The 15,262-nt window shown below is 44.7% G+C and overlaps 1 protein-coding gene across 1 annotated transcript in view; it reads left to right on the forward strand.

Moving 5' to 3' along the window:
• Positions 1–15,262, forward strand: part of si:ch211-212o1.2 (uncharacterized protein LOC492735 homolog) — a 35,964-nt gene that overhangs the window by 9,290 nt on the left and 11,412 nt on the right. The window contains exons 3-6 of the mRNA XM_058076287.1: positions 4,762–4,881; positions 5,052–5,143; positions 11,234–11,378; positions 12,949–13,161. Of these exons, the coding sequence (XP_057932270.1) occupies positions 4,762–4,881; positions 5,052–5,143; positions 11,234–11,378; positions 12,949–13,161 (570 nt within the window). The remainder of the gene's footprint in view (positions 1–4,761; positions 4,882–5,051; positions 5,144–11,233; positions 11,379–12,948; positions 13,162–15,262) is intronic.

Raw genomic sequence — 15,262 nt, forward strand, 5'->3', positions numbered from 1 at the left:
CAGCATGACCTATTGTGATTGGGAAATGTAATTGTCCTGTTCCTCTTGGCCATTATTACACTAAAGCATGGAATAAATCACATTAAAGCCAATAAAGCTGTTTCTACACAACAGACTTTATGGATTGTGGGTACAACAAGACTAAAGAACACACGGTGTGCTACTTAAGGGACCTTTGGAGCACAGAAAGTGATGTTTAATGAGTCTTTATTTGACCTCTTCTTCAGAAATAAACATAGCACAAAATATCAAATCATGACCAGTATCACTTCGCCCAAAAAATTGTATGGATTTTAAATGCTTTGGTGTTTATTTTGTTTGTCAACACAAAAAAAAGCAGAGATTAGTGTAGAAATCAACTCCCAACTTCAGCTAGTTCACCCAATGCTTCCATTTCTATGACGCGTATCCCCACTAGGGAGCCTATCCCAGCTGTCTTTGGGTGCGAGGTAGGGTACAGCCTGGATTGGTCATCAGCTAGTTCAAACGAGGAAAAGATTCAACTTGGCGTTGTGTGTCTGTGTGCGCCACACTGGGTACACTGGGCACACAAGAAAGAAGAGCAAAGAATGGCCGCTATCGTAGGAGGAAGACCCCACAGCTGACATGGACACATAAAAAAGCCAGGCTGGAGTTTCCTGGAGAAGCCAATATCTTTATATAAGAATATCGTGGTGTTGCGAAAATCGTTCTTCAAATGCGCGGTATTAAACTTCCCCGGTTCTGTGCCACCACGGGAAACTGCAGCGTCCTTTTTGGACTTTGATGAAACCACAGCCGCATGGCTGACATCACTCCGACTCTTTGCTATACGCGCTTGCAAACGCAAGTTGTGATCACATGGGTTCTGCGTGCTGAATAGAATTCGGACGAATTCGGCAAAATTTAAGCTAGCCGAAGTGAGCAACGCACTTCATGTTATTTTCACAAAATAAAACACCCCCTTACTTTTCTCATACTGAAAACCATAGTGATAAATCACTGCTTTTACTTTGAAAGCAAGAAGCGAACCAAATCGTGATATATCCTGCTTGACACCGCCGTTTGGTCCATCCTGCTGCTCAGTGTTCGGTCAACGTTTTTTATTTTTTATTTTTGGAGGTGACGTCACGTCCTGTTGCATCCTGGGTAATTTGAGTGTGAGTAGTAAGCTGATGATACATACTCAACATTTCTGGCGAATGCAGTATGAATCCGGGAACTTCTCGCATACTCAAAAATGGCATACCGCCAGTGTATACACACTGCATACTCAAAGAGTACATAGTAGGTAAGTATGCGGTTTCGAACACAGCCAAAAAGAAACGCGAATACCGAAGCATTTGTAATTGCTACAATTGTCTGGGCGTTTTCTTACAGAAGCACAGCGACCGTTTTTGACCGTGACTTTCTGATCCATTCCATCGGAGTAGCTTGTAACCGTTCGCTGTGTAAGGATGCATGGCGAGTGTGTCCGTCCATTAGTATTTTGCGTGCGTTGGCCGCCTGCTGGCCACCCCTCGTTCCCCAGCCAGCAAATCGGCTGCGTTGATTAATTTCGGCCAATTAGTGCCCCTCATTCCCCTCCCCTGGCCCCGCCCAGGTTAAATTGCAACGCACGCTCACGTGCACACTCTCAGGCAGGGGGTGCTGCAGGGTGAGCGATGGCAGAGAGGGCTACCAGGGAGTGTTGTTGTCAGAATAATATTAATGAGGTCTTACGTGTGTGTGTGTGTGTGTGTGTGTGTGTGTGGAGGCAGACGGTAAATGTTTTTGTGTCAAGTTTAGGTGAGGTTGTGTTTGCAACTCATCATTTTGGCGTTTACGTGACATCTGTAGTTGGCATTGAACGTTTCTATGAGAATGTTTGTGAATTACATTTTTTTTTTTTTTTACATATGTGCTTACTGTCCGTAGCTGTGAGCATATCCAGCAATGCCACGGCCTGAGGGACAGGGGCTTGTGTGTGTGTGTGTGTGTGTGTGTGTGTGTGTGTGTGTGTGTGCGCGCGTGTGCACACGCGCTCAGCGGAGGCCTGTCCTAGTTTCTTTCCCCTCACCAGGGAGCCAGAGGATCCAAGGACTGACGCACATCACCTGACAGCCGCCCCTCTGCTCCACGACCCTGCGCTGTATGTGTGTGTCTGTGTGTGTCTGTGTGTGTCTGTGTGAGTGTTTGAATGTGTTTTTGTGTCAGAAGACATGAGTGTGCTAAAGTGATGTGCGAGCGAGTTAGGAAATCTGTCTGTCGGAGTGTCATTGTGCGTGTGTGTGTGTGTGTGTGTGTGTGTGCATATTTATACAGCATGAATTTGGTTGTCCTGATCCATTGCTGTCTGTGTGTGTCACCATGTATCCCGGATGAGGCTAACCGTGCTAACTGTTCTGCTCAGTATAGGTGGATTGAGGTTGTGTGTGTGTTTGACCATCTCAGGTATGCAGTACAGTGCATCAGCACATATTCACAATTCAGCATTCAGCAATAACGCCTCACATTTTAATATTATTTCATTATTGGAAGAATATATTCTATAGTTGTCATGAGGGATGTAAATCTCTTGGTGATAGACAATTCAATTTGAGTCTATATACAATGATTACGATATACGATTAAAAAACGAAACAGTTTAAAAAATGATACAAAATGATGAACTTGACAGTTATTTGTTGAAGTAGACATTAATCTTCTGCAATAAGACATTTTTAGATGTGTAAAAGAGCATATCATAAAGGGTGCTGTGAAACATGTGACATGTCAATATCAATATCATATTTCAATATTATATAGATTCAATATTTGACCTTGTATATTGTATATCTATATGTTTATACCTGTTAATTTTGTAACATTTAACTTCCAACATGTATTAATGTTGGAGAAGTGTCTGTGTATACTGTGTCAATGACAATAAACATGGATCCATCTATCTAGCTATATAAAATATAACAAAAACCTTAAGCCTTAACCTGAAGTCTTAGCATTTCTTCCAAGCACAGGTAAGTAAATACATGTATTTGTCAAATGGGTGAAAAGAAAATACTGTTTTACCTCAGAAAAGTAGACAATCCCATACTGGAAATGTGATAAAGGTAAGCGTGCAGACTTTCAGACTGGTGTTCCAGAAGGTGGAACATTTCAACCCAAAAAAATTCCATAATCGCCTCTCTTAAATTCAAGTTTAGTTGTTGTTATTGTTTTTTTTCCTTCTGGTGTGTTTTGCGATGACTAGCTGCTAAAATTGACATCCATTCTCGTCTTCAGCCATGGCAAGCTACTATGGAGCATGTGTGTTGTTTAAAAGACCGATTGCTGATTGATTGCTGCAATTTTGCAGTAAATATTGGAGTTTTTAGTGCCATATTTAGTCTCAAAATACGTTGACAAAAATATTTTTTTGGTGTCAATTTGTGGAACAATAATATTTGAAAAGGCACCGGAGTGAGTTTGTCCAGTGTTATTTTGTCTGATATAGTTCTTTTTAAATGAATGTTAAAATCTCATCTCACTGACCCAATCTTGTGAACCGTCCCAGTTGGGTGTCTCAAGACACCACTATAAAACTGTCATTTTTTAAATAAAATGCAGTAATCCCTTGTTTATCACAGTTAATTGGTTCCCGACCATGATAAATTAATTTTTGCAAAGTGGGATTCAATATTTATAAACTGAATATTTTCCTAATTAAGGAATAGAAGAAGAATGGATGGACTTTTATAGTTGGATCATAGAAAAACTATTTATGACTTTGTACATGCAGGTTTAAACATGATTAGAGCCCGGTAGACACAAAATAACAACCCTATGAGCGCAGACGTCCGCCAAGGCCGAACAATACAAAGCCCTGTCATCTGGCTTGTTTTGCGTGAGGTTCAAATTTGCCATCCAAGTGTTTCGTGACAAATCTTCAACGAACAGAGCTCAACCCTCTCAAACTTTGATAGTGTCTATTTCTAGAAGGTCATGGGTCAAGTTTGACAATTCATGAAATATCCATAAATCACCGGCGACCACTTGGCTCCATCCTTTATGAGAGCATATTAATAGGCACACGGGTCTATAGGCGGGCCCACTCAGCGCTTTATTCAAAAGGTGCCATTAATATCTCATAGGCTGCTAATGCTGTCTTAAAGGGGGATCTGGACACATTAAACTTTTACAAATTAGCAAGGGGCAAGAAGAAGACGGGGACGTAAAAGAGAAACTTTTAAAATAGATTTACTGTTTATTTGGGGAAAGATGATCGAGGTGTGTCACATGACCTGACGGCTTCAGTGAGGTTCATGCGGAAAGTCTGAGAAAAGAACTTAATGAGCTATAGATCCGCCGTGTGTGTGTGTGTGTGTGTGTGCGGCATGTATTCAATAATTTACCATTGCTAAATGTGTCCACCTCGCTCATAAAACTGCTGATTAGCAAGTTTAAAATAAAAATATATTTAATATAAGTTGGTTCATCCTGTCGTGAAATGAATACCCGCTGACCTCTGTGTGCGGGCTGCTCTCTGATGAGGCCGCCATCCCACCGGAATGTGTGTGTGTGTGTGTGAGTTCATGTTCGTGCGCGGGCGGGCTCAGCGCTGCGTCAGCATTGGTGTTTCACATATGAGAGGTCGTGACCCCCCAGCCCAGAGTACCCTTGTCTTGGTCTAAGCGAGTACATCTCCAAGAGCTTGAACTCTCACACACACATTGTGACTTTTATGACTCTGGCTAGTTTTTTGGTGCACGTTATCGAAACCTCAACATTGTAACGTCTCCGTGTTGTTTTTCTACCCCCCCCCAGGTAAGCGTCTCCAGGAGTGGGTGTGTGTGATTCTGTGCCTCTTCCTCGTCCTGGTCGACTTCACCTTGCTGCTCCTGCACTTCTCCACCGTGCACGTCTACAAGATCGTCCTCGGCATCGGTGAGTCGCTTTGCACACTGAACCCTCAAGCGCTCGTCCCACGAAGGGGGGTAGTACTAATGTCAATAAACTGTCTTAGGTTAAAAAAATCCTTCATTATGACTCGTTCTGCGAAAAGTTACCCCTCACTTATACGTGGATGCTATCCTATTTATCTGTTTGTGTTCCAGTGCTGGGAATCTTGACGGCAGACTTTGCATCAGGGATGGTACACTGGGGGGCGGATACCTGGGGATCTGTAGACATCCCTGTTATTGGCAAGGTGAGCACACACACACACAGACAACACTCTGTAATGCCTTAATCAACTATCAAAACTATCTCGTTTGATTGTTGGCCAAAATGTTTTGTCCCTCCAAAACATCACAAGGGCGATATTGGTCATTCTAGACCAGGGCTGGGCAAATATTTTGACTCATTTGCGGCATTGAATTAACCAAATTGTATGGGGGGCCAGAACATATATTTAACACACATACACGCTATTTTATGCTCATAATTTTCCTTGAAATATTTGTCTAATTTTATCTGTGAACGTGTTATACTATCAGCTGTATGTTCTCATGTCCTTTTTTTCAGAAGCACTTTAAACATCAGACCACATCAAACTCATTCATTCATTTTCTACCGCTTATCCTCACAAGGGACGCGGGGGTGCTGGAGCCTATCCCAGCTGTCTTCGGGCGAGAGGCCGGGTACACCCTGGACTGGTGGCCAGCCAATCACAGGGCACATATAGACAAACAACCATTCACACTCACATTCATACCTATGGACAATTTGGAGTGGCTAATTAACCTAGCATGTTTTTGGAATGTGGGAGGAAACCGGAGTACCCGGAGAAACCCCACGCATGCACGGGGAGAACATGCAAACTCCACACAGAGATGGCAGGGGGTGGAATTGAATTCGGGTCTCTTGGCTGTGAGGTCTGCGCGCTAACCATTTGTACACCGTGCAGCCCAGACCACATCAAACTCATTCATTCATTCATTAATTTTCTACCGCTTTTCCTCACGAGGGTCGCGGGGGTGCTGGAGCCTATCCCAGCTGTCTTCGGGCGTAAGGCGGGGTACACCCTGGACTGGTGGCCAGCCAATCACAGGGCACATATAGACAAACAACCATTCACACTCACATTCATACCTATGGACAATTTGGAGTGGCTAATTAACCTAGCATGTTTTTGGAATGTGGGAGGAAACCGGAGTACCCGGAGAAAACCCACGCATGCACGGGGAGAACATGCAAACTCCACACAGAGATGGCAGGGGGTGGAATTGAATTCGGGTCTCCTAGCTGTGAGGTCTGCGCGCTAACCACCGTGCAGCCCAGACCACATCAAACTATGTAATTTAACAGTTTTGTATTATTATTTTTTTTACTAAATAAGACATCCGACTTGCAAGTCATGTTGCCAGTTTGTATGTTAAAAGTTGAAATACTTAGAAAGCAACTGGCGGGCCGGGTTCAAACGCTTGGTGGGCCACATGTGGCCCCCGGGCCGTAGTTTGCCCACCCCTGTTCCAGACCATTAGAGACAGGAGTTTTTTGAGTAAGCTGTTTATTGCAAACCAGCATTAAAGTGAAATAGGCTGTTCATCAGCTGATTGGCCAAACATAAAGAGTGGACTGTGGACTCTCCTCGCCACGCTCGGAAATCCACACACACTTCCACTACACACACACACACACACCCCTGGACATTGGGCACATAGTCACATCCCCACAGCCAATTGGCGTAAAGGTTACTCGCCCTTCCAGCCAATTAAAAGGAGCGATCAGGTGCAGCATGCAGATTTGTTGGTGCACGTGTTGGTTGGGCTTCTCTTTATGAAATATTCATCAACAATTAAGAGCTTGTCGAGTGTGTGTTTGGAGACCTGAAGCATCCTAATTATGCAAGTACCTATGATTTCTGTCAAAGCTGTAATTAATGAGTGCACGATTCATGTAGTACTATGTCTATATTTGAGGAGTAAATGAAAACAAATGTTAGTGCAGGCGTTGAGGCGTTACAGTACTTGCTTTGACGGGGGTATTAGTGTTTACATCACTGCTGGGTGCGGCTTGAAAACAACTTAGGTTTGTGGTTTTGTTTGGTGGATGGTGCAAAATGACTTTTATATAAGTATGGACTTTATAGAAAAGTAGTTACTGCATATTCAGCAATACAGTCTAAAAAAAATGGGGGAAAAAATACAAGTATTCAAAAAATGCATTCAAACAACTTGCTGATATAGTTCATCTTCAAACAGCTAAAATAATGCATAAGGCTAAAAATAAGCAATGAGCTAAAAATGTCATCCAATACTTCTCTACAAGAGAGGAGAAATATGATCTCAGGGAAGAAGTACATTTGAAACACTTCTATGCTAGGACTACGTTATGCTAGCCATAGCATTTCAGTATGTGGAATCAAACTATGGAATGGATTGAGTAAGGAAATCAAACAATGCACAACGATGAGCCAATTGAAGAAACAATACAAGCAGTTGATGTTTGCTAAATCCAAGGATGAAGAGTCTTGAACCAGTCATGATGTGCTATATATATCACTATATTGACACGCACTATGGTACACATTATGGCATTGGATGCTCATATCACCGAGTACTTCGGTAAGTGACAAAAATATAAAATTTAAAAAATTTTGAAAATTTAAAAAAAATTTGAAAATTTTGAAAATTTAAAAATTTTTGAAAATTTTGAAAAAAAAAATACTAATAAAATAAAATAAAATAAAAAAAATATATTAGGAAAGCAGGAAGTGAACAAATGTAACAGTTACTGATTGTAAAAGTACCAGATGGAGGGGTAGGATTTAATAAGCTTTGCTTCTTCCTACTCCTTTTGGACATGTGGAACTGGGAACTGATTATGGGATGCACTCAATTGGAATCTGATGCATGTTCAAATGAAATAAAACCATTACCATTACCAAAACGCTGGACAGCACCAGCCCGTGTGTGCGTGATTACGGTCAGACGCGGAAGCAAGTAACCCGAAAAATAGTTGAATACATCGGATGAGACGCCTGGCCTTTCTCAGCACCGAAAGACCCACCTAAGTGCTACCTGGAAGTCCTGCTAGGGCTCCACCAACGTACTCTCTGAATTCTGAATTGGCACTATTTTACAATGAGCGCATTTTTGCCGCTACACATTTTAAGAGGATCGTCAGCCCATTAGTTGATTCCAAACGTTTATTTTGCAAGGCATTTGAAACCTCTTGTGGGCTTCAGAGGGGGGGCCCTGGGTCCAAAGACCCAGCAGCAGGCCCACATTTGCATGTTTTTTTCATCTGTAGGAGACTTGGACTGTACCACAGGACCAAATGGACCTGTATGGAAAACAGTGTGCCGAGTGTGGATAAAGACGTCCTGTCCTCCCATTTAAAGTTGATTTGAATATGAAAGCCAAGCGGGGCTGGAGAACACCTGAGGCTAATAGCAGTAGCTGTCAAAACATTCAAACACTCGTGCTTCTCCATGTGGTTCTGCATATGCATGTATTCCTACCTTATAAGGTACTTCCTGGAGTGATGCTGTGCTGGGCGGGCGTGGCTTAGGCAACAACCCATCTCTGATTGGCTGGGCGTTGCCAGCAGCCATTTGGGTATTGCTAAGAGAACGCAGGTGTGTCTAATTAGATGAATGAAGATCTTCATGAACCTCGTTAGTAATACCCACGTTGTCGTAACAAAATGGCTGCTGCTTATCGGGCGTGGTTCTACGTCATCAATAACGTGATGGTGAGCACAAGTAGTATTTCTATTAGAACTTGACATTTATTTTGCATTAACGATATGTTCTAATATCAGTGCAGGTTTTGCTTGTTTTGTTTTCTTGATTTTAGGAAACTTATTAATTTCCTTAGTGTTCTTTGTAACTGTAACACCAAAAGCACCAGATTCCAACAAATCTAAAAAAAATGAAGCGTTATTTGAGGCGATGCAAGGACACATTTGATTGGTTGTACAGTTAAAGCAAGTCTTGTGTTGTTGCAATGTTGCAGGATAGTAATTGTCTTGTTTGTCTAACTTGATCCGATATTGACAAAATCCCATTTAATCTCATGTCCTTAGTCAGGGGCTGCACGGTGGACGAGTGCTTCGGACGCAGGCCACACGGCTGGGAGACCCGAGGTCAATTCGACCCTCGTGCATGCGTGGGTTTTCTCCGGGTACTCCGGTTTCCTCCCACATTCCAAAAACATGCTAGGTTAATTAGCCACTCCAAATTGTCCATAGGTATGAATGTGAGTGTGAATGGTTGTTTGTCTATATGTGCCCTGGGATTGGCTGGCCACCAGTCCGGGGTGTACCCCGCCTTTTGCCTGAAGACAGCTGGGATAGGCTCCAGCACCCTGGCGAATATATGCGGTAGGAAATGAATGAATGAATGAATGAATGGATGTCCTTAGTGTGTAAAGATTCTGATTGGACCATCGTAGCGAGGTTGCGGTTGAGTCAAATAAGTCAGTTCGGACTTCAGGAATACAGTCGGAAAAAGAATGACAGCAGCACGACAGCAGAATCGGAATCATTTGGACAAAGAAAGTCAAAAGAACAGAAAGTGAGATGAAACTATCGCAGGAAGGTCGGAAGGACAAAAAAAAGAGAGAGGGGGAGGTGTAAGGGGGCGGCAGGGCGTGTCGCTGCAACCAGTGGGACAGTGCTGGTTGCCGGGGCGATGGGCAATGTGAGCTGGTGATTAGCGGATGTCGTGCGAGGCGGGCCTTTAAACGGTGTGGGATTAGAGGACACACAGTGACCGGTGGCCCGCCGTTAACTGGGAGCGAGGACGCCGCCCCTCTCGGCACGACCTCCGAAGCTTAGCCGGCCTTTCATGTGGCTGAGGGCTGCGGCGGGAGGAGAGGAGGGGGCTGCGGGAGAGGGGATGGAAGGGGAACTAGGCGGCGAGAGGAGAGAGCTCCTAATTGTGAAGATACCAGTGGTGACTTGCAACAAAGTTGGCAAATAGGCGAGCGCCATTGTGTGAGCGTGTGACAATAATGAGTTGTCCCGCTGACGGCTCAGTGGCCACGTGTAGCATAAAGATGCAAACCTTCCTTTCGGCCTTTTCTCACACCTGGAAATAAATTACCTTTATGCTTTGTGGGAGGGCTTGAGCTGCTTTTTTTGTCCCCTCAGTGCATATGACATGCAGATTCTATGCAGAGACGTTTGTGTGTTTGTGTGTGTTTGTGTTGGGAAGCACACACTTTTGTCCAAGGGTCATTTATGTGTATGAGTGCATTTGTGCAAGTTGACTGCTGTTCTGTGGTTTATTAAGATGCTGGATGTGAGCTCAGGGGTTGCACCGGCTGCTGAGCACCACTGTGCTGTTGTGTGACTGTGCATTTGTGTGTATGTGTGTAATAGTTGAAATATTACATGTTTTTTTCCTCCATTTGTCTTTTGATTTTGAGGAAAGAAAAGTTGAACCAGTTCCTTTATTTACATATTACCTGATGTTGGAGCCAAATTGGCACTTTTGGCTTCAATGGTGCCGGAACCGCTACTTAAAAAATTATTTATGTCCCCAAAACAATGCCTTCATATTTTCACTGACTGAGAAATGTGCGTGAGTTTACCATGTTGGAACCGAGCGCTGCCGTTGGCGTGTTAAGGTCGGCAATTAAAAAGAGCATCGGACTCGGAGGTTGCATGACTTCCAAGACGTCACTGGTACAATCTCACCTTCAAGAGCTTGTTGCATGCAGATCGGGATGGCTATCGCTTCCGTTTTGTCCGATACCGGTGCCAAATCCAAATCCGTACTTTGGAAACGGTGCTGCTGTGTAGGCTGTGGAAGGAGCCAAGGAGAATATAACTAAATAAATGAAGACAATGACATCATTTTACGATTTGCAAGTTGAACAGATTTAGTTCAACAATCGAAATACTTACTAAACATTATAAAATGATAGCTAAGAAATACATTTTCCAAACAACTCGTGAATGAGTGACTGCGATTGGTGGATAATGTTGGCGTGTTAAGGTTGCCATTGACGTGGTGTTCCTTTGTCAAGCAAGACTTGGAAGACGGTACTTACGCAGTACCACCCGCTTGCACTTGTTGCAGGTCTCTGAGTCGGCATTCATTTAGCACTGCAATCAGGCACCGATACTTAGGTTGTTAGTGCGGTTACTGACTTTTTGTTTAGGTTCAAATTACTGGCATTAGATATGCCGACTGTGTATTTTTAATGTCCAAGTTCTCTATTGCCTTGGACCTGCCTAGAAATGTTGAGGAAAAAAAAGTATCTTTTGGTGGTGAAGGTGGTTATGAAAATGCCAAGGTATGAAATTATTTTGTGAACTGTAAAGTTGTTTTCTGTCTACGCAGGCGTTTATCCGTCCATTCAGGGAGCACCACATTGACCCAACTGCCATCACCCGCCACGACTTCATTGAAACCAATGGAGACAACTGTATGATCCCCATCTTACCGCTGGCACACATGGCCTACAAGTTCCTCACTTACACACCAGGTGAGCCGCATGCACACACACACACACACACATAGAGATACAGCGTGTAATATTTACAAATGTAAAAATTAGATGGAGTAATAATGAATAATTGACTGTCAAGGGACCACTCAATTGAATAAAATGTCCACTTGTTTTGAATGCATCACAAAAAGTAAATATACGTCTCTATTCCGTCGAGAGAAGTAACTATTGCGGCAACCGAGTGGAACATCTGACTCAGTTGAACAACTTTGGGAAGGGGTCACCGGCAGTGACTTTGAGCATGTTGCTGGGCGCTGAAGTCGGGGAGGCATGTGGGAGTTGCACCGGTAATCATGTGCACCGACCTCATGAGCGCGCGGGGCTGCAAGGGCAGGAGGAAGAAGATAACCCATGAAAGGAGTGTAACCTTTTACCGAGCAGGTGATCCTCCAGCCGTCATGTTGGGCTAAAATGGGCTGCGAGAGAGGTTGATAGATCTGTACTTGCATTTCTTTGTTTTTTTTTTTTTTGTTTGATTCCGGCTAACAGTGTATGTATTTTTGTTGACTGATCAATGTCGGTCTTGTACTATGTAGAACAAAAGTTAGAGGTCTACTTTTTGTTCCTTTGGGGTTGGGTAGCAAACAAGGAGGGTTAGGAGAATTTTGAAAAATGACTTCCATCCATACCGGTCATGTGACGTGCGCCACAGTGGTTCAATGGGTCACGAGACACACGTGACATCTCCGCCTGTCATGTCTGCACCTGAAGGGGTCGCTGTTAAGGGTGACATACAGGAGAAGGAAGGCGTGGCGGCGGCGAGGTGACACCTGATCGTGTCATGTCAAGCTCCTCGCGGTGACAAGCGGTCACCGGGCAAAGACGATGACCAAGGTGAAAGTCGCGAGGTGACACCCCCCGGCTGTCGCGCCTGCACTTTAGCTGAAACAGTGACCCCTTGACTCCGTGCTCAAGTGGGAAGTGGAAGGTGGGCACAGAGGGGCCGACAAGTCCAGACGGACAAGTGAGGCATTATTGGTGGAAGTGGGAAGTAGAGGACACGAGAGCCTTGTCCCCGTACAGACAAAGTTTGCTCCTACTTGTGAGAATGTATGTAGTACACTGTATACAGTTGTTCGGTTATCGTGGTTAATTGGTTCCATATCTGACCGTAATAAGTGAATTTCTGCAAAGTAGGATTCTATTTTTTTTTTTTTTTAATTTGTTGTGAGAACATAGAAACCTATTTGTGACCTTCTAAATATACTAGAAAGGGGTATGAATTGGGAGGGGGTGGACAAGTAAGAAGCCAAAAACGTACCACTTCCACATGAATTGAGAGGACACATTTTGATGGAATGCCGTTTCCCAAGGAATACGTACTGAGCGATGTCACGTGGTACCCGACATGTCCTCTGCTCATCTCTCCCCCGCTGCCACTCTGTCATCCCGTCTTTTTTTGCGTCCCTTCATCTCGCAGAGGCCCCCGCCAGCACCCCCACCACGGGAGTGCGAAGCCGTCGTGTGGGCCCTCGCCGTTACACTTAATAACGTTGTCTTATCAACGCTCGTCTTGCCTGAGTCGCTCTCACGTCACGTCTTTCAGAGGCCTTGGCGGCGTCTTATCCTTGGGACTGCTACGTCCTCGCCCTGGCGGTTTTTGTCATGCTGACCAACCAGATTCACAAGTGGAGCCACTCCTACTTCGGGCTCCCGCGCTGGGTCATGCTGCTGCAGGACTGGCATGTGGTGTTGCCGCGGAAACACCACCGCATCCACCATGTCTCACCGCACGAGACGTACTACTGTATCACGACAGGTAAGACTGTTTTCAAAGACTATGATTATGTACAGGCACCACTAGGACACCAATGGCGGCATATTGATATTGATTTTCAAGCGGTGTGAGGTGAAGTATTGTGTGTATTGAGTGGTTTTTAAATGCAGGATTTCTAATGCAGCCCATCGTTGGATTTGCATCAGCACCAGTTGCGATGTTGTGTAATACTTCAATGTGTAGTCCCGCCATCGCAATGTACACTACAGGTGCATATGTGTGAATTAATAAATCAATAATGGAATCTCTATATTTATTTCAGTATCATACAATTAGAAAAGTCATTGAAGGTCAAAAGCATCAGAGGAGACAGATGTGTGCAGATGTTGAGCGGCCATTTTACAGCGCCTTAATTGAAAGCCATGATGGCAGAATGATTACACGTTAAAAGTCTGACAAAATGGCAGTTCTCTGCTGAATAACCGCAAGGAGATGTTTGCGTGCGCGTCCTCGGAGACGCCAGGCCTGTAATGGAGTCGCTCCCCTCCACGCACGTGGGTGAGCGAGGGAGCATACACAAGGGGGGTCGATCTCGTACGTCACCCTGGTGCCCCAGTGGACGCCAGATGTGCGTGAGCGAGCTGTGGCGTGGTGGTGGTGGTGGGGGGGGGTGTTCAGGGGAGAAGCACATCCTCGTCTGCATCTGCATACTCGAGCATCTGTGTGCAAAGCTAGTCTTTTTGACCTCTTCATGGTTTCCAACCTGTGTGTACGTGTGTGTGTGTGGGTGGCTTGGTGGCGGTCCAGGACCCACAGGGGACTGTGACAGCACCCCCCCACCCCCGCCTCCCCTAGCTAAGCTGCCCGGACCAGGCTCGGATTCCACTGGGGCTGCGCCTAGCTGCCTTTGTGTTTGCCACCGGCTGACAATCCCCATGTATATTTAATGCTAACCTGCTGTCTGTTCTAACAAATAGGACTTCACAGGCAGAGGGAGGGGGTGGAGGACAGGGGTGCGAGGAAGGAGGAAGAGCGGAGAACGAGGAAAGGATAGGAAACGGGGATTTGGAGGGAGGGAGGGGCGGAGACAAGCGAAAAGGAAAGATGGAGGGACGGAGAGCGATATCAAACAACTCCTGGCTGCTTTACTGTCTTCCAGCAGCGTGGGTCATCGAAGGGACGCGACGCACACATGCGCCACGTGCACACACTCGCACGCCGTATGTATGCACACATCCCCGCAGCCATAGCATGCACCCTATGCAAACACATCGGGAGGTGGTGGTGGTATGCAGGCATCGGGCGAGGGTAGCTAGAGTACACACAGCCCTTGTGGATGTCTCTGTTTGCTTCTGGCTGCTCCAAGTGTGTGTGTGTGTGTGTGTGTGTGTGTGTGTGTGTGTAATACGTACGTGGATTTCCACAGCTGACAGGTTGTAATCTTGGAAGCAGATACAAGAAGGAGCTTTGATTTCGACATTCTTATTCTACACCGACAGAGCCCGAGTTGTCTGAGCCAAACGTCGACTTTCATATTTGCATCTTCTGCATCTTTTGCTCGTCAAACCAAATGCTGACCTCAGTCTACCAAAAACACCACCACATGTCTGGAACACGCAATGTTTGTGTAATTGTACCACACAGACTGTTCAGGTATCCATCCATCCATCGTATACGCACACACACCACTTCGTCTTATGAATCCCGAATTGATGGTACATGCAAAAAATACTATTTTTATAATAATAACCCGCATACGTTTTAAATTAGGGATGTCTGATATTAGCTTTTTTGCTGTAAACCGATATGCCGATATTGTCCAACTCCCAATTTCTGATATCGATATGATTAAGATGACATATTTCCTGTGTTTCTTCTTGCTCCGGTCCGGTCGCTCCAAATGCGCATAACAAAAACATCAAATATCGGCAAATAAAATTTCATGGTACAGGGAAGTTGTAGCTTCCACCTTTCCTGACACAGAGTAAATTTGTTTAGCATGTAAGGGCATTTAGATCAACAATACCATCTGCCCCAATGGCTGGACGGACAAAAAACTAACAAACAAAAAAAAACATAACATATTTCCTGTGGTGGAGTGAATGTGTTGTATACTGTATTTTTTTTCATTATTAACCGATAT

The sequence above is a fragment of the Doryrhamphus excisus genome, chromosome 6, assembly GCF_030265055.1.
Source record: "Doryrhamphus excisus isolate RoL2022-K1 chromosome 6, RoL_Dexc_1.0, whole genome shotgun sequence".
Lineage (NCBI taxonomy): Eukaryota > Metazoa > Chordata > Actinopteri > Syngnathiformes > Syngnathidae > Doryrhamphus > Doryrhamphus excisus.